General features: G+C 35.7%; 1 protein-coding gene across 2 annotated transcripts in view; it reads left to right on the top strand.

Annotated features, from left to right (window-relative positions):
* SLC49A4 (solute carrier family 49 member 4) overlaps positions 1-20,281 on the top strand; it is an 85,464-nt gene that overhangs the window by 24,455 nt on the left and 40,728 nt on the right. For both annotated transcript variants that reach the window (XM_070957088.1, XM_070957087.1), the window contains 2 exons: positions 10,639-10,907; positions 14,570-14,699. In XM_070957088.1, the coding sequence (XP_070813189.1) occupies positions 10,639-10,907; positions 14,570-14,699 (399 nt within the window). The remainder of the gene's footprint in view (positions 1-10,638; positions 10,908-14,569; positions 14,700-20,281) is intronic.

The following is a 20,281-nucleotide window of genomic DNA, read 5'->3' as shown; positions in this document are numbered from 1 at the left end:
GAGTCAACTTTGAGCCTGGTGAGATTCGATCTGCCAAACTGCTGCACTGGTGATCAGCAGAAGTAACCTGCATTACTGCACTCTAACCACTGCGGCTCTGAGTTTAATTCATTAGTTTTTTAAAGAGCTTAGATTTTTGAAACTCCAGTGAACTTCAGAATATTAGTAAATTTATTCATTTAAAAGGTAGCACAGTATTCAGGGCACTGGTTTACTTTTCTTCATAAAAAAAACAATAAGGTATTTGGTATAAAAACTATAGACATATCTCATTCCTGTACAAAATAGGAGGATCAGGGATGCTGATTGGTTGCATGCACATGAACACATATACATTGACACACTTTGATTAATAAATACCTCATTGAAAAGAGCTATTTTGTAATAGAATTTGTTTAATGAATCCATTAAACAAAGATGCTTCATAGATTAGTCAAAAATTAAACTGACTGGTTCATCTTTTGAAGGTCTTATAAATTGCTGACTCTTAAGAGGACAGAGTTAAACACTGCATCTTTAATGCATGATTTACAAAATACAACAGTAAAAACAATGAAGATGCAGGACGAATATAGAATCCAAAAGAAACTGTGGAGAACACCAACAATCAATCAAATAACCAAAATGCCCCATCAAGGATCTGCCAACAATTCTAGCTTATAGCCAGGGGATACCGCCAAATATTAAGGACTCATTTAATGGGGCCAAGATAGAGGCTATGTGAATCTCAGGTAGAATGGTGTTCCAGCAATGTCATGAGAAAGAAAGCCCACTTCTTTGGGTCCCACCATTGTGTAATTGATGAGACCTGAAGGATATCAACGTTTTCAGACATTATGGTTGGACAGGAACTATGGGAGATAGGTGCTCCCTCAAATAACAAAGCCCTATGCTTGGTAAAGAGCAACATAACCAGCAACTTGAATTTTACTGGAAGTCTACCAATAAACAGTGCAGTTCATGAAGCAGAGGTAATTCATGGGCATGCTGTGACCTGCCCATAAATATGAAATGTGTAAAAGAGACATAGATAAGAGAAGAGAAAATAGTGAGGAGCCATAACTATTGAGACATAACATTAGTGAAGTAGAAATCTGCATGAACAAGCAGTCATATTTGTCTACTACAAGCATTAAACTTTAGGAACATTTGTTAGCTTCAAAAAGTCATGCCATTAGCATACTGGGAGTATTGATTTTAAAATGCCTTATGTTTCATCTTAACAAGAAGGAAAACTTTATAATTAGACCTCTGAAAATCTATAAATGTATGTGGCATGGAGTACAGATGCTGAAAAATAGATTATAGCATTGGTTAGCACATTGAACTAGCTGAGAGAGAAATACCCTTCTAAAGATTTAATAATCATTTTAAGCATTTTGCTGTCGATTGCAGCTGTAGCTGCCAAATTAGAAGAGTCCTACCATAACCTTTTAAGTAATCTTCATCTATTAGCAGACTGGTTCAAAAAAAAAAAAAAGCACCCTGTTTCACTAATCTAGTAGCCCAGGATAAAATGGCAGCAGAGGGAAGCAACCAGTGACTAGAAGGAAGAGTTGGCAAAGCACCTATTAGCCAATTGGAGTGGAGGCATTGCCATCCACTTCCATTCCATGGAAGAAATGAAACCCAGTAGCCATATGGCCCAGTTCCATTTTTGGGTGGAGAGATTAGAAAACACTACTTTTCATTATGCAACAAAAAAAGATCAGCAGAGGCTGCCTTCACAATAGGCCAGAGGCCGGCTGAGAACCACAGCGTACATTCACACATTCACAAATTGATAAGTTCACATAGTGAGATCAGGAGGATATGCGGATGAGCCCTATGACCTATGTGATGCATTTAGATTGGATTCCAAAATGTATTTTGGTGCACACAGGACCTAAATGTAACATCTGTTTTTAAAATAGCAAAACCTTCTCCCAGGATCCTTGCTAGAAAGAGGCAGTCATGTAAAATCTTGGGAAAATCTGGGAAGTGCTTCAGAGTGTTTTGGACTGTTGCTGTGTGTCATGTTCCTGCACGCTCTGAAGCACATTTTGGAACCAAATGGGAAAGATTGCACATCCCTTGCAGAGATTACTAGTGCAAAGAGCGGACACCCTGGAGGATATGCCTGAAGATTAGCTACTGCAACAAACAAGCTGTGTTGCCTGTTAATTTCTTCCTATTGTAACATCTACATGAGGCTTTTTTTTTTTCCTACCTCTATATAGTTACCTTTTCCCCACCTCACATTGATCATTCCTTCCTCCCCCTCCCCCCCGTTTCCTGTAGAAGGAGGTAGGGGTATCGATATATATTTGAATGTTGTTAAATATAAGAATGAATACTTGGCATATGGTGGTCAGTTGGGTCTGTGTGTTGGGTCTCTTACTTGTCAAGCAATTAATATGAATTAGTAGTTAATTCATGGGCTTTGGTGGTTCAGGCATCAGAAACTGATGGGAAACTGAGTTCTAGTCCTGTCTTAAGCACAAATCTAGTTGCATGAACTTGAGCCAGACCTTTTCTCTCAACCCTAGGAAGAACCACTTCTGAAATTTGACAAGAAAACTTGGCCAGGAGTCTGACACAAATGACACACACAGATTCACACACGTTAATTCAGTTATAGTGGTATCTTAATATTTGTCGTTAATTGGTTCCCGGGAAGTGCAACAAGTACTAAAAATAATGAGTGCCAAACAAATCATGTGACTCACCATGTGACCTTTTGTTTCAGCTGGGGAGAACTTTGTCTGTCCCTTTTCCTATTCTAGCATGGGTGACTTCCTGTCTGCCCTCTGGAACTATCCACTGTTTCCTTTTGCAGCGACATTCTCAGCATGACCAACTTCCTGTCTGTTCTCCACAGCCATCCCCCTCTTCCTATTGCAGCACACCGAGTACCAAACAAACACCTTTTCTTTTTTCTCCCCTTCTTTTCTACACTCTTCCATTCCCTTTTCTCTCCCCTATTTTTCCTATTATTTGTTTTTGTATTTTTGTATTTTATATTATAAACTAATAAAAAGAACAATTAAAAAAAGAGTACCAAACAAATGACAAGTACTGGGACATTGGTTGTCAAACTAAGTCAAGTACCAAATTCGACGAGTTTTGAAGCTGTCAAATACCGAGTTATCAGTGTAATAAAATTTTCCTTTGGGGAAATATGTGTTTGGCAGATACATATATTAATTTATTTGCACACAAGGACACAAATATTCCATGAATACATTTATTGCATAGGAACAGAGAAACTCTAAGGTTGTTATTTTGCTGGAGCTGGCTTTACACAGTATTTTTGTCAGGTTTATTTTATTATTCTTCTTTTTGGGGAAATCCTCTTAAATTCAGAGTTGTTTTTCTTTGAAGTAAATTCAGCCGATATTAGCAATTTAAGAAAGAGCTCCCTGTGTTCCAACATCTAGTAACTTTTTGCTTAATTATCTGATGACCAGACAAGTGGCTGTTTACCAAACACTTCTTGATATTTATATGTATTATATTCATATTAAAGAAAAGTTACCTACTAAGTCATTTAAAAGCTTCTTTGTGTATCTTTAAAATAATTGTTTACTTCATTTTGGAAAATGTTTGGATGGCCTTTCCCCCTCCTCTTATCTCAATTGAGGCTCTGATTCCCTATGCCAATGTTTTTTGAACTTAGATGCAACTTTGACCAAAGAAACATTTTCAAGAGGTTGACAGACCTCTATAACACAATATTATGATGTGAAAGTCTGAAAAAATTTGTCATTGTGTTGCCAGAGGTCTTGCTGTATCATTATGCTATTGCCTTTTCACTGTCAGAATGTTGACAGAAATGCCATGGAATTGGCCTGTTATGGCAGAATTTGCTTTATTGCAAATCTTTGGCTCTTGCTTGACAAGTTGTCAGTCAAAAAGATTCTAAATAACAAGATTTTCAGAATTGAAAGCCCACTGCATTTTGGATTCCTTAAAGTTTTCAGTAAAATAACAACATTAACGATGGCCAAATGCATTTGAGCCAAGTTATTCATGCTCAGCATGAAAACCTTTCTGAATTGAAATAGTCTGTGTCTCCTTCTCTGTCTGTCCCTCTCTCTCCAATTTAACAGTAGTTTCTCATTCAAGTCATAGTGCCTCTGTGTAAAAGTCTTTTCACTTTGCAAAAAGGAGTAAATATTCTTGTTTTATTCATGTAGTACTGTATTATCAATAAGCACAATTGTTTGTGGACCACCCATGATATATTGTGGTCTAGTTATGTTGAAAATCAATCCCAAGACATTGTATATATATATGTGTGTGTGTGTTCATAAATATTTAGGTTTTTTTTTAATATTTGTAAAATTCCCCCAAAGCTATTTATATGGAAATTGACATTTATTCTAAATCTATTTTGGAAGGGCAAGATGTTCCATTTGCAAAAAAATAACCCACCTTATTCTTTTAAGGAGAATGAAGATTGGTCTTATTTGACTATAAATAAATCATGATTGCTGTCTGTACTAAATTAATATTGGATACTATATTGCAGTGATGAAATATAGCCATCGCATGCCAAAAGTGGAGGGAACACGGGGGAGGGGGGATCGCGTGTGTGCATACCCACACCCGTAATTCTATGCGTGCATGCCTCCGCTTATGGCACGGTTGGCCCAGTAGGCCCGTTTTTGCTCTCTCCAGGCTCCAGAGCCTTTCTAGGATTCTAGGGAGGACGAAAACGGCCTTCCCCACCCCCCCGAAGGCCCTCCAGAGGTCCATTCCTGGCCTCCGGGGGTTGGGGAAGCCCGTTTTCGCCCTCCCCAGACTCCTAGAAAGGGTCTGCAGCCTGGGGAGAGTGAAAAACAGGCCTTCCGGTCCCACCGGAAGTCGGCAAATGGGCAGTTTCCGGCCTCTGGAGGGTCTTGGGGGGAGGAGCCCTTTTTTGCCCTCCCCAGACTCCTAGAAAGGCTCTGGAGCCTGGGGAGAGAAAAAACGGGCCTTCCCCACCCCCTGGAGGCCCTCTGGAGGCAGAAACAGCTTGCTTCCCGACTTCCGGTGGGCCCAGAAGACTCAAAAATCAGCTGGCCGGCGTGTGCATCCTAACCGGAGCTGAGCTCGCATGCCCACCGATAGGGCTCCGCGTGCCACCTGTAGCATGCGTGCGATAGGTTCGCCATCATGGCCATATTGTATATATGGTTCTATACCTATAATGCTCATTAGATTAAAGTAAAAGGTTTAGTAAAGTAAACATATATTTCTTTCCTAAGGATATAATGGCAGAATTGTCTGATCTTTTAGAAAAATGTGAAACTAAACATGATGTGAAGTTTTGTTTAAAAATTTTTTTTTTCAAATTTAGTTCTAGTTTTTCTTCTTCCCTGGGCTTTAATCCAGTCTAGTATGGTGATTAAAGGGTTGGATTGACAATGGAGACAGCCAGGATCAAGTCCACCCTGAGACATAGAAATACACTGAGTGACATTGGGCCAGTTAATCCAATTTACCTTACAGGGTTGTTGCTTTGGGGAGAAATGGGAGGAGGATTATTTTGAATTCGCCTTGAGACAGAAAATAAACCTAACTAATAGCAAAATAAAACACTAAGTTCACAAAGTAAAAAAAAAAAAAGGATTTTTGATTGGTATGAATTATATTCCTGGACTCTTTTTTGTTCATACAGAAGTGAAAATAGCTAAATGAACTCTCACTTCAAGTCAGGTCCCTTCAATTAAACAGTGTCATCTTTTGGGATTCAGAAAGCCAGCCTTCTCTTTCGTGGTGCCTGACCTCTGGGAGGAAGTTCTCCCTGAGATGCAGGGGAACTCCCACCCAGATGGCATATCAGAAGGTGGTTAAAAGATCTGATTCTTCTCCCCAGCTAGGGTGGTTAGAGCCCCTTGCTGACTGTGTGATATATTTTGATGTGGTTGACTGGATATGCCATCTTGTTTAATATTTTCTATATGATTGTATATTCATTTTTCTCTTTTTCTATTATATCCTGAGCCACCCAGAGTCAAAGTGGAGACAGGTGGTGCCTAAATCTAATAAATAAAAACAGCAGCTAAATTTAATGTACTGCCAAGCCAGCATTTTTAAACCAAAGTTTGTTCATTATGCAATGGAAAACATTTTCTCTGTAGGGCAAATTTGAATCTTCTACAAGGCAAATTTGGGGAATTTGTCCCCAAGCTACAATGAAACAGAAGCTGGTTTATCATTGTCAAGGGGGAGGGTAAGGGAGGATAGAGAATGGAGAGTGATGTTAGTTTCATTTATTTTCGGAAATGCACAAAGGAGTTCAGCTCAAAGAACTCTTCTACATTCCTTCATTTCTGAACAACTCAAAGGTTCTACAATAATTAATAATAATTATTAATTATTAACAATCTAATATTTTGGAATTACCATATGGCTACTATGAATGAGCAAGCTATGTGTCTGAGTGTTTGTGCTTGTGCATGTGTTAACAGTTTTTTTAAAAAAACACCGATTTTTCAACAACATGTATTTGTTGTATTTTAGAAAGCAAATATAATCTACTCATCCTAGCCAATCTGGTATACTATTTTTATTAGATTTTTAAATTAAAAAAATGTGATTCAGCCATTTTTCATCTCTTTCTGTTCCAAAGACAAATAAGTAGATGTTTCATCTTGCCTTTAAGAGGCCAGCACATAAAAACTCTGCATTGCTAACAGGTAAATATTAGCACAAACAGTGTGTAATTACTACCTAGCCTGCCCCCCATGCCTCTTGACAAATTGACTTTGGACTTGATGAAATATAATGATGATTTATGTAACTCAAAGGATGTGATGTATTCATACACAGTTCACTTCAGCTCTTTGAAGCTAATCTTGCTTTCCCAGTTTAATATTAAAAGTAAAGTTAATGCAAAATGGATGCTAAATAAAGGTCTTTGGTATGAATACTAAACTTACTAAAATAAAATAAGAGCCTCTGTCTCAAGGGAAAGGTTAAATAATTGATTATTTCATAACTTTGTTGAAACAGCCTCATATTTTCTTCCATGATTATGCCCTCAAGCATATTATGAAAACCCTAGTCTTGAACTCTCACTACTCCCCACATTGCTCGAGATCTAAAAATAATTAAATGAAAATTGGAAAAATCACATACAAACCTAAGAGCAGAGCCTAGGAGACAGGAATTGATCAAAATGCTACACTTAGTTTGACCATATTTAAAAATGCTGTTTTTTTCTTCCTTTTGGGGCAGATAGAGAACAAAATTGTCTTTCAATCTTCATCTTTCATATAAAAGATCTTTCATTTAACATTACCGACTCAAACTTAAATTGCAGTGTGAGATGTGAAGAAAAAAGTCGTTTTTTGCTCCTTCTGGACAACATAAACAAGGGGAGGAGAAACAACCGTAATAAATATTTTTAATCATAAAGCCGTTTTTGGAGTGGGTAATGGACTATATGAAAAACTTATGATAGCCTTTTCAGGGTGAAATCAGCTATAGTGAACATAAGGCGCAGATGGCAAAATGTGTACAGGTCCTGTTGGATTCATATTTCTGTCAGTTATATTAGCCACGGCAAATTTGGCTCTCCCATTAGTAATAGATTGCTATGTGTGTAAAACTATATTTTGAATATCTTCTTTCATTTTGTCTCTAAGAAGATAAGGTAATCTTACCCTCAAGCAGAAAGCAGTTTAATTCAGAGTTCACAAATCAGTGGAAATTGATTCAAATGCATGGTAGAGAGATTTTATCTAAACAGTATTTCACAGTGTCTATCCTACAAATATGAAACATTTGGAATGCATAAAAGGCAGTAAAAAAATAGGAAATGGAGAAGTCTAATGAGAGATATAATGCAAAATTCTCTGTTTATGAAAAGAACCTGGAAAAGAAATAGCTGTAAATTGAATCTCTTCTACTCTGTGCTAAGCTTATCCAATCCCCAGAATTATTTCTTCCTCGCTTGAGGCTACTGGTATAAATGGACTCCCATCTTCAATTGATAAATGAATAAAGGGCTATAACAGATAAGAGTTCAATGAGATACTGCAGACTGAAGTTACCAAGAGTACCTAGTTCTGTAAACATAACTCAGAAAAGGAACAATAGAAAACCAAGGTTTAAAGTGCTGCAGAATAGATAAATGTAAAATTTAGTATCAATAGTGCCAGATAAATAAACTGTAAATTTCATGCAACAGGATTGTCAAGAACTGGCACTAAAAATTAACACTGACATGCAGTGACGGTAAGAGCCTATTAATACTATATCCAGTCTCTCAAAGAAAACAGGCAAATCAGTCATTCAGTTCCCATGTAAAAAGCACATGTGTTGCCATCTTGAATATCTGATACCATCACATGCAGCAATAATTTATGTATTTATTTATTATTTTCTTTTAAGGCCACCTGACCTGGGGTCTCTTACGATGCAACGTCTAGGCATCAACTGAAAAGCCAAAGCCAAGAGATTTTTCTCTGTTGTATTCAGCAATCCCAAAACAGTCCAAGGTTTTACTAGAGAGTAACTGATCATCACATTATTCAAAAGCCATAGTTAGTTATTTGAAAGAGTTTGATTGGAAGTCATGCTTCTATGTCCTTGGTCTGATCCTGCAACCAGAGCTTAGTTTTCCCACATGTCAGAATGGGCAGCTGATGTTGTAAGCTTTCTTGCATTGAACTGCTACATTTTAGAACCAACTCCTACTCAAATTACTTTGGAGTCTCCTCACATAAACTTTTTTTAAAAAAATTCAGGACCTTTATGACCTTGGAAGAGCCAGTGTTTGCAGTATTGCTGTATGCAATAAAGGTAGTCCTCAACGTACAACCATTTGTTTACTGACTGAAGTTACAACAGCACTAAAAAAAGTGACTTATGACCATTTTTCACACTTATGACTGTTTGCAGCATCCCCATGATCACATGATCAAACTTTGGCCGCTTGGCAACTGGTTCATATCTATCAAGGTTGCATTATCCCAGGGCCATATGATCAACTTTTGTGACCTCCTGCCAAGCAAAGTCTATGGGGAAGCCAGATCCACTTAAGAGCCATGTTGATAACTTAACAACTGCAGTGATTCACTTAACAACTATGGCAAGAAAGGTCATAACATGGGACAAAACTCACTTAACCACTATCTCACTTAATAGCATAAATTTTGGACTTAATCGTCATAAATCGAGGACTTTTTGTACTGGTTTAAATTACAATAGTGCTGGGATTGGTTGTATGTCTGTGTGCACATGGACAGCAAGAATACTTGGAGATATGAAGAGAGCTATATGTCAAAAGCAACAGAACCTCCACTTTAGATGCTTCAGTTGTTGTTTTTCCTGTCCCCTTAGTCTTCTGCTTCAGGCAATGGAGTATCTTCAACCAGGAGAGAAAGAGAGAGAGAGAGAGAAGGAGTATATTACTGCATTCAGACCCCAACATGATGATTATGAGACTAAGCAGTTACATAGTTTAGTCCATTTCCTTGGTTCGAGTTTTCTTGGTCTGGAAGATTTGCAAATTTCTTTAATTCTTTAATTGATTGCTTCTCTTTTTTACTTTTGAAAACAAGAGTGTGATGTAATTTTCCCTCCCCCCCCACTTTTGTGTATCTTGCAAAAATGTGTTATGTAACATTATTACTAATATTGCAAAATATTGCAAAAATAATGAAAACTGATGCTTTTCAGTGTTCTGCAGTAGCAATTGCTGTTGAGTTTGTTTTCATCAGTCTTGAATTTTATATACACTGTTTTAGCTTTATGCAATTCTCATTTGCTTAACGCACGATGTAAGTGAAAATCAAAGTTAACACATGCATAAAAAATGAATATGCCTCACATGCTCATCGGATGTAGATAGTCTTATTCAAATATACAATATAGCTCCAGACTTTTTTCTATTACCTCAGTGTGAATGGTAGTTTTTGAGACTATTCCTTAATTAATAGGTTTCTCTAATATATAATTACTGAATACTAGTCTGTACTTGGGCAGGGGGGGGGCAGGTAACATGATTCACTTGACAGCAAATATTGAAAATTCTGGGTCCTCACATGAAATCCTAACAAGATTAATAATACAAAGGAGGAAGAGCAGGAAGCTTTGCTTTATTTTATTTTATTTTATTTTATTTTATTTTATTTTATTTTATTTTATTTTATTTTATTTTATTTTATTTTATTTTATTTTATTATTTTATTTTATTTTATTTTATTTTATTTTATTTTATTTTATTTTTTATAAATTTTATTTATTTAAAAATACAAACAAAACAAGTAACAACAAAACGTACAGAACAAGTAAACAAAAATTCAATATACATCTTATCAAAGTTGTCGCAACTGTAATCTATGTTCTTATTTGTGCTTTTGACTCCTCCTTGTTTTGGTCTATTCTCTTATATCTATCTTTGTGGCTTTATTTTAATGGTTAGTACCTACAACATCAGCAAAATGACGTCATATACTTCCTGAAAAGGCTGCTGACTTTAATCCTTGTCTTCATGCCAATTTTTGAAAAAACCCTTTGAAGCTCATGTGTCGAATCTTCATTTAAGCCCAGCATAAAGATGTCAATTGAACTGTTTTCCTATAGATTTTTATAGCACTGTTAGGAGTTTGTATGTGGCAATTTAGTCTGTATGTCCCTCTCTCTCTTTTGCTTTGTCTCCAGGCTAATACACGGAGGACAGCTGTTAAATGGATTGGCAGGCCCAACTGTAACAAGTGCTTCTCCGCTTCTTTCTACTACATGGTTTTCACCAGATGAACGTGCCACTGCCACAGCTATTGCATCATTGATCAGTTACCTCGGTGGAGCATGTGCGTTTTTAGTAGGACCTTTGGTAGTTCCAGGGCCAAATAGCACATCAGCAGTTCCACCTATGTTTGGAAATAGTCCTGAGTACATAAAGGACCGCATTGAGGCTGTATTGTTTGCAGGTAACTAATAAATAATTTTATACTTTAGATTATCTATATCTGTTACGGGTTTGCTACTGCCCTCTAGTGATTTATCTGGCAAAAAACTGTCTCTTGCTACAAGAATAGAGATAATAGAATTACTTGCTTTTTATATTAAAATACCAAACTCTAGTTTTGTGTATTAGCTATAAATGTTATCTTCTTGAATGTGACCAACCCTACCTATTCAGTTCATTTGTCAAACATTTTTCCACTAGTATGTGGTTGTGTTAAAATAGAACTGACGCTCCTATTCTTTTTTTTGGTATTTCACTGCCAGTTCTGCTTTTCAGACAACAATAAAATACAGCCCTTATATAAAATTCTGTGGGTGTCTTTATATTGTAAATCAGTGTAAGGTTCTTACTAAAGTTATTTCAACTTTGTGTGTATTTTGTCTCATCTGATTCTGTCGATCCATAGTAACTAATTACTGTAAAACAAAAGCTAATAGGATATGAAAGTACTTTAAAATTTGGTACCCTAATATTACCTGGTATTGCTTTAACCAGACACATTGATTGTCTAAAACAAAATTCATTAAACTGGTTTAATCAAATTTGAAATATCAATTCAGAATAATTGTTGCTTATTTTAGAAGGGATTTGAGGCTATAATACACATCTAACAAGTGAATGTATTCAGTGTGCCAGCCAATTTACCATATTCTTCTCCAGGATATTCCATTGTGTTTACCTCTCAGCCTTCCTTAGTCTTCCCCACCATCACGTTCTGTACCATTTAGTGTCATCTAATATCACTGAGCTAGTTGTTTTTATATTAGAGAAAACTTAATGTATTGAAGAAAGTGCTGATACCAGTATCTGATCTCTCAATAGCCCTGTTTCGGCCACCATCCTTTTGGCATTTACTAACTGAATTTGCTCTGAGTGTAAATTATACTACTAGCAGTTAAGTTGCTTTGAAGGGGAGAAGTATGCATAGCACAAAAGCAGCAAGGCTACAAAACATGGAATGGCATACAGGGATTTCTTTGCAGATTATTTAGTCAATGAATACACACCATACAGGCTTACGTTTATAGTCTTAACAATTTCTTAATTGAGTTTAGCTTGGTACCAGCATATTTGTCACATTTTTATTCTTTACTTAACATGCATTAATGTTTTATTTGAATACAAAAGAAATTAAGGCAAAGGTTGGCATGGTGAAAAGTTAAATGTTTTGATAAGAGGCTGATTGAGATAAAGTTATGATTATAATTATAATACAGATAGACAGTTAAAGCAACTTGAAATAATGGGTTTTCCAAGGCTGTTTGTTGTTTTATGGTTATTTCTTGAAAACATTCTTAATGGAATAATATTTCTCTTGAACCTGGATTCATGTATGTATTACTTATTTCCAATAACTTTGAACAAAGAAAGCATCAAATAGTTGGAATTCAAACCCAGAAAGAAAGTAGGTCCCAAAAATATGAAGTCACAGCTGTCAATTTACCACAACCAAGGTTTGTACAAACATGAATTGTAACTAGTTAATATGTGTAGGACAAGTTCATGAAATCATTTATAGGCTACACAATATTTACATCTAATTTAAAATGTCTATCAACTGAAAAGCTAGATTTCTAATTCGTTTTTTCATGTATCGCACAATAAGCTTAAATATGAAATTTAAGTTGATAATAACTAGATAGACTAACTCCACAGTTTAAAATGGCAGTGAAAAGGAGTTTAGGCTATGGACCATATCCTTCCCTGTTTTTCTCTGTATGAACCAATTAAGCCATTTGGTAATTAAAGCGAGAATATATATCCTGTAGTCATTGATGGACAGCATAATAGCTTGGCATAATAGTTAAGTCACGAGGACAGAAATCAGGAGTTTGTGACTTCTAGTCCAAATTAGACACAAAGCCAGCAGTGTCCTTGAACGAATCATTCTTTAAGCCCTAGGAAGTCAGTGGCAAATCACTTCCAAAAATCTTGCCAAGAAAACTATAGGCACTAGTCCATGCAGTTGCCAGGAGTCAACATTGACTCAAAGATACACTCACGCCTACACAATCCATCGATGTCAATTGGTTCCAGTAGCAATGTCATATGCTCAGGTATGTGAGATAGAGCACTTGTTAGAGATGTATTTCTTGTCTCATTGTCCCACATTTTCCTGCTTAAGGAAGTTTCAAAGCAGTAGAGACTGCCCCTATTGTAGGTATTCCACTTAAATGTTCTTCAAGTGTAAAGGTCCAGTTATTAATTTGCAATGTAAATGCTTCTGATGGGTGTAAAGATAGATAAAAACAGGAGTTGAAGTTTGGGTTAGAGTTTTGGGTTACAGAAGCTTCATTGGAGATCTCATGGAAGATGAGTGAAGGGTTCAACTCTTCTCTAAAATAAACAGGTCGATATAGCTTCCATTCCTGGCTACATTAAAGAAAAGATAAGTATTTCTGTAGTCGGTTTTCTGTTACATAGATTTCATTTGAAGTAAAAGTGAAGTAGCCTTTCAGATATTGCTGAACTACAGTTCCCAGCACAGCATGGTCAATGGAAGTTGAATTCAAGAACATCTGGAGGCTTTAACATTTCTCTGAAGCATCCAGATGGTTTGTATCTTTATATTTAGAAAATCAAATTATATGCACAGTGATGTAGACTTACTATCTGTTTGAATTCTATGTGGTTTCTTTTATTATTTATTCATGTTCAAAAGTTCATTTTCTTTGCGTAATCCACTAGATTAAACGCCTAATAATGAGGGAAGGGATTCTGTTAAGGCAGCATGTCTGTTAAATCCAAATGGGTTTTTGTGCATTTTACATATTCTACGCATTCATAAAATGGGAATAGGATTTTAAGAATTTTATATTTTATTTTTATACAACATATATAGCAGATTTTGTCTTTGCATTTTGAGTCTGCTAAACCAAGTATTTGACCAATCAAAAGATTTACTGTAGTGTTTATTTCTGCTGGCCGGTATATGTTGCTCATCCCTTTCATTTGAAATTAGAGTATGACAGTCTTGTTGCAGCTTAACTTTCCTTACATTCAATAGCATGACGAAAATATATCTCAGTGTTGATTTGCATAGCATAACTGCAGTTTTCTTTTAGGAAAAACTCATGGAAGTTATATTTCCTTTCCCCTAAAGTGTTTTTATTTCTTCATTCATTTTAGTCCCTTAACAAAAGCCTGTTGCTTTCTTCAGTTATGCCATTAACTTATTATTAATTTTTTGTTATTTAAATTTGTAGCTTTAATTTGTTGTTTTTTATATATGTATGTATGTATGTATGTATATATATCAGGTGTCTCGATAGAAAACACAGACACACACATATATACTTTTAAACTAAAATTTATGTATTTTACTTCAGTGTATACCTTTGTCATTTTATTCCATTTCTGTGATTAATGCCAGTTACTGCTATTGTTTATTGAAAGGATAGGTAATGATTGTTCAGTGAATGGGTATTGTAATTAGACAATATTTGTATGATCATTCCATGGATCCATGGATCATTCCATGGATCTAGTAAGCTGCTTTCCAGATTATATTCTCTGTTGTTCCCATAGCATTTTAAAACAGGTTGGTAACATTTTTGGGCAATGTATGTATATTTTACTATAATCCATTTTTTTCCTCTGATTTCTTTAATTGTGTCCCCATAGAATTTGGCATTGTGGCTGTGATATTCTCTGCAGCGCTAGCTTACTTTCCATCACGTCCTCCATTCCCACCCAGCGTGGCTGCAGCTAGTCAAAGGCTCAGCTATGGAAGAAGTTTCTGTAGGCTGCTCAGGTATGTATACGATAGCTAAATTAGATAGAAAGTCAATACAGTTTCTGCCTCTTTTTATTTATTTATTTACGTCTTAATGTTATACATGTTATGCTGAAGTTTCTTACATTTTGAAATTGTGGAATCTCATTTAATTAAGTATGGTACAACATGTAATATAGTATTTCTTATGTTAAGCGTTAACTTGAAGTGGTTATGGACAAGGTATCTAATAAATGTTGAAGACCAAAAAAGGGAAATTCACATCAATAGCCAACTGTGACTAGAAAATAGGCACTACATTTATTATGTTTCCAAACACTTGGTAATGCATCTGTCTATTGAGAATAGCAGACCCACAATGAAATTATTTTCTGTAAAACAAATTCTCAGGGAGATTAATTTATTAACGAACAGTAATAAATAGTGGTGGTTTCTTTGTTGTTGCTGTTCTTTGTATTCTTACAGTAAATGAGTCCCCTTCTTTTTTCAGTGATGCCATTAACTGTTAATTAATTTTCTGCTATTTGAAAATGTCACTTTAGTTTGCTATTTACATGCATTTCTCTCAGTTCTGCTCTTTCCATCATCTACTTGCATACTTGATGACTTCTAAATACATTTATTGCAAAGAACTTCTGCAGTACAGAGGTACAGAGACTGCACAAACTGAATATTTTGGTTGTTTAAGAAACAATCTGTTTGCCACTTGTTTTTTGGCGATCGGAAACAGAATGAGATGATTGATATAAATTGTGTCCTAGCCAAGATGCTGAAAAAGAAAGTGGCAATTCTATTTAGGACATTTGGCAATCTTACCCATATTGTCATCTGAGAGCCTGCATCCTGTCTGTCACCAAACTGTGTTGTAAAAATGTTACTGTCAAATAAAAACCAGAATAACAACTAGACCAGGAGGTAGAATATAAAATGTGTGCTGGCATGACTCTACTTGAGAACTATGAAAGTAAAAAGGACTTCTGATTCGTGACACAGAATCTCAATTTCCTGTAAAGTTAAAGAGTGAATCATAAAAACAATTTTTACTAACCTTTTAATAATAATTAAATAATTGAGAATTAAATAGTACACATTTCTGGTTCTTGAGGTTTTGATTAATGAAAAAGAGTCTCATTCATTGTTAACTACTTGAGTTTTATAGTCGCGCACTAATCTACTTTATTTCCATTTCTTTATTCACCTTATCTTTCAGATACCTTTCATTAATATTTTTCTCCCAAGCAGTACTTTAGAAGTAATCCATTCATAGGGGAATTGCTTTTACCTGACCAGATAACGCATCATATGTATTCAATGCAATATAATATACTGCAGATTTCATTATTTTGAGGGCGGACATATTTTACCTAGAACCTTTAGGGGTAATTATTTTCATGAATATATTCACATGCAGTATTATTTGTTGGAAACTTCCTGATCGCTTAAAACTTAATGAAGACCTAGGCATTATTGATCAGATGAGTGAGGTTTATAAAGGAGCTCATTTTTAATTAATCATACTATGTAAACTCATTTTAGCCAGAAAACATAGCTATCCGAATAAACAGTATATCTGTTTCACACTTAAAAAGTTAAATTGCTTTGAATTCTGGCTTATTACTTACAAGTAGCACTCATTGCCTCCATTGACTTTTTATGGCCCTGGGAGCAATTAAAATACCCTAGGATCTCTGCAACTTTTTTTTGTTTACAGTTGTATCTGAACTGAGATTCCCAACTAATAAATCAGAATACAATGCCAAATTTATTTTTGGCTTCTTGTTCTTTGCTTGTTTTGGAGCACATAGCCAGAAATTCTAGTTTGGACATAATGATAAATAAATCTAGTATTTATATTTAGCCACAGATTTCCCACATAATTTCAGTTTATGCGTGCACCAGTGTTAGATTCCAGGGTGCTGGTAAAAATTTTGCACCAATTCAAGCTAGGAGGCGCTATTGCTGTGGTGAAGATCATGTGTATCTGTTTTGAATGCAGCTCGCTCTGTGTCCTGTTCTTCCTACTGTTCAGTATATTTCCTCCAGGAGATCAAGCTGATATGCATTCTTCTATTCCTTTTTTAAAAACTTCACAATAACTCTGAAGTAAGAATTCCCCCCTAGACTGGCGGTTGTGACTGATCCAGTATAAATTATATATATCTAAGTGGGATTTAAACCTGGATCTCCCCATTTTAATTCAGTAACACTTCATAGAAGAATATGAATCAGTATCAGCATTGATGGCAACTTTGCAACATCAATATGAGAAACGGTATTTTTATTGCTATGTCAGCCCACAACAAATTACCGTAGGCTATGCATACTGTACTTTTGATGAATCTCATAAAGCAATTTACACAAAAGTATTGCATTATTAAGCATTAATAAAATATTTAATAAAACATTAAAGATGGGGGGGGAGGAATGCCAAAATTTCCCTGGAGCAAAATTAAAAAAAATAAATTATGGGCTGTTTTTTTAAAAATTGTAAGTCAGTAGAAGGTTTTATACTTGTTGGTGTGCATTATAGCTGTTACATGCACATCATGTATTATAGAATCATACTATTTGACTGCACTAATTCTCCTTGTCTCATAAAGATTTTATTGAAGATAATCAATAATATTGAACCATCAGTGCACCACGTATTGTACATAATGGATGTAGACAGATATAATCAACACAGTGCAATGAGAATGTGTTTTTATTAGAAAGAAGAGCAAAATTTACCCAGTTATGCTTCAGAAAATTCAATTGTCATAAACCTATTACACATAATATCTGTAGCCTGAAGATCTTGAAATGAAGCATATTCAAAAGGGCCATCACCATCTCAAATAGTGCCCCAGAAGGAGGCCTCTTGTTTAGACTCAGGTTGACATGAATATCTCCCTTTAATGTCAGTAAATCAGAAAACCAACATAATCTGAATCAACCACAATATTTCCCTTCACTTTTACATGGGGACAAAAAAAGGCAGCCACTGTTTGCTTCGTCTTCTTTCATGTTGCAATCAGAGCAAGAAAGTTAGATGACAGGAAGTAGTACTTTCTAACCTAACACATCCATTATTTTAATGCCAGGAGTTAATTCTGAATGAGAAAGTTACTGCCACTTACTCCATCTTTTTCAACTCTTCTGCTAGGACCGTGCAGAGATTCTGTTCCATCCCTCTGCTTAACAGTATTTTTTTTCCCGAGTTAGCTTGACTTGTCTTAGGGACAGTATTCAGCTGGCCTAGACTTCTCAACAGACAGGTTTACTATATGGATATTTTGAGTGAGTGGAATTGATGATCTGAGAGCAGAGGAACTTTATGTAATCCTGTTATTTTGATTGTGACAGGCCAGGTGTTCCCATGAATCTCCTAAAATGTCTGTTCTAGTGGATTCAGATTCTTTTATTTTTCATGATTTATTGGCTTCAATGGGAGGTACTCATTTTAATAAGGATTTATGGATTTGAATAATTTTCTAAATAAACTTGGTGATTTTTCTGTCTCCTTAAGTCATTTTGTTTGTTAAAGTCCTGACTAATTTGTGGACTATTGAAATAGCTTACATGAAAACATCCTGAAGCATTTTTTTCTCTTTTGCATATTAAGTCAACCTCCTGTTTAATGAGTAGCTGAGGGTGATATTGAAGTGATATGTTTAGATTTGTGTGGTCTGACCACAAAGCATATTTCTTTCTTTTGCTTGGAACATCACTTACAAAAAGAGAGGATTAGTTTACTGAAAACAGTTTTACCACTTACAGAATAGCCATATTGGAGTAGCCAAGCTAGGAACAGAATGATTTCAGAAAATCAGCCTAGTTACATGCAGATATATGTGGGCTTTTTTTTTTTTTGGTTGATGATAACACATATTTACTTTTCAGAGAAATTATTTCAGTGGTTCTCTTCTTTCTTCCTCCTCCTCCCCTCCTCCTTTTTCTTTACTAGAAAATTATTTTATAATATGCCAGTGGTGAAATCTAAAATTTGTTACTACCGGTTCTGTGGGCATAGCTTAGTGGGGGGTAATGTGACTGGGTGGGCGTGGCCAATTTTTTTTTACTTTTAAAACCATTTTTACATGTAAAACCATGTAAACAAATGCTTTCAAAAGACTCTGACGATCCCAGCTGAGTTGCCTGATCGTCAGAGGGTTTTTAAAAAACCCTCTGCCGATCAGGCAACTCAGCTGGGATCGTCAGAGCCATTTAAAAGAAAAAACTTCTTTTCTTTTAAATGGCTCTAACAATCCAAGCTGAGTTGCCTGATCGGCAGGCAACTCAGCTGGGATCGTCAGAGCTTGGATCATCAGAGCTTGGTGCGTCAGAGGCATTTAAAAGAAAAAAAGCCTCTGATGATCGCCTGGCTCAGCTGGGCATAGGAGGCGGGGGCAGGGATTTTTGCTACCAGTTCTCCGAACTGCCTGCCCCCATCGCTACCTACTCGCCCGAGCCAGTCCGAACCGGGAGCATTTCACCCCTGTAATATGCTATATTTATACCACATGAAACACCCCAGAATATTTTTTTTAATGAGGTGCCACTAAAATGCTGACCAGCCTCAGCAATATTGTTTTGTCAAATAACTCCAGGAATAATGGGTAATTAAAGATGAATAAACTGAGATTAAATTCAGGTAAAATTGAGGTAAACAGAAAATGTATCTCAGGAATCCAGATTCAACCTACCTTGAAAAGGCTTTTTCTATTTGAAAGATCAAGTTCATAGGTTGAAAGTCCTTTTTATTTTTCTGATTTATTTTATTGCCTGTATAATTAGTAAAAGTAGAATGTTTGCATAATTTTGTTTAGTGCCAGCTATATATTTTGTTTAATTTGAACACAGTTATCCACATTATTGTTACATCTTGTTCAAACTACTACAGTACACTCTAAAGAAGCGTCTCCGGAAGCTTCATTTGATGAAATGTAATTGAATTATGTGGCTGACTTGAGCATACACCACTGTGATCTTATCACCGTAATACTGCAAGTTCTATATAGATTACCAATTACTTTTCAGACTCAACTCAAAATGTTGATTGTTAGCCTTTAATGTTCTTAACAATTTAGAGCTTGGATATCTTTTGTGATTCTTTTTTGTTCTGACTCTCTATGAACATCCATGAGTTATATATTTAACATACAGTAGTTACAATTATCTATATATGGTACTAGGCACTCCTGAAGATAGCCTGGAGCACATTAAAGTTACACAATACATCTTCCTGATTGTTGGATGGCTAAATGATACAATACCTGTCTTAATACCTGCTGAACATGCTGTCTAGGCTACCTCTGAGCTGCTGGGCTCAATTTAAGAGATTAACTGTAGTCTCTAAACAGGTTGTTCGGAAGTCAAGAATGAAATATTACCAGTACTGTTCAATATGTCCACAAGGATTAGTTTGGGGATATTCTGCTTGCGGTCTCAAAGGTAGTTTGGCTTCCAATATGAGTATTGCTTTCTCCGTGGCAGTGCACCAATTGTAGAATTTCTCTTGAAAGAAGTATGCTTCATTCACTTCATCAGAAAATATGAAGGTATAGTCTTGGGTAAATCATAATGTTCCCACATTAAAGTTATATACATATAAATATTGA

The sequence above is a fragment of the Pituophis catenifer genome, unplaced genomic scaffold, assembly GCF_029215685.1.
Source record: "Pituophis catenifer annectens isolate HBS135680 unplaced genomic scaffold, rPitCat1.0.hap2 SCAF_1, whole genome shotgun sequence".
Lineage (NCBI taxonomy): Eukaryota > Metazoa > Chordata > Lepidosauria > Squamata > Colubridae > Pituophis > Pituophis catenifer.
The sequence above is the reverse complement of the archived record's forward strand: the minus strand, read 5'-3'. Positions and strand labels throughout refer to the sequence as shown.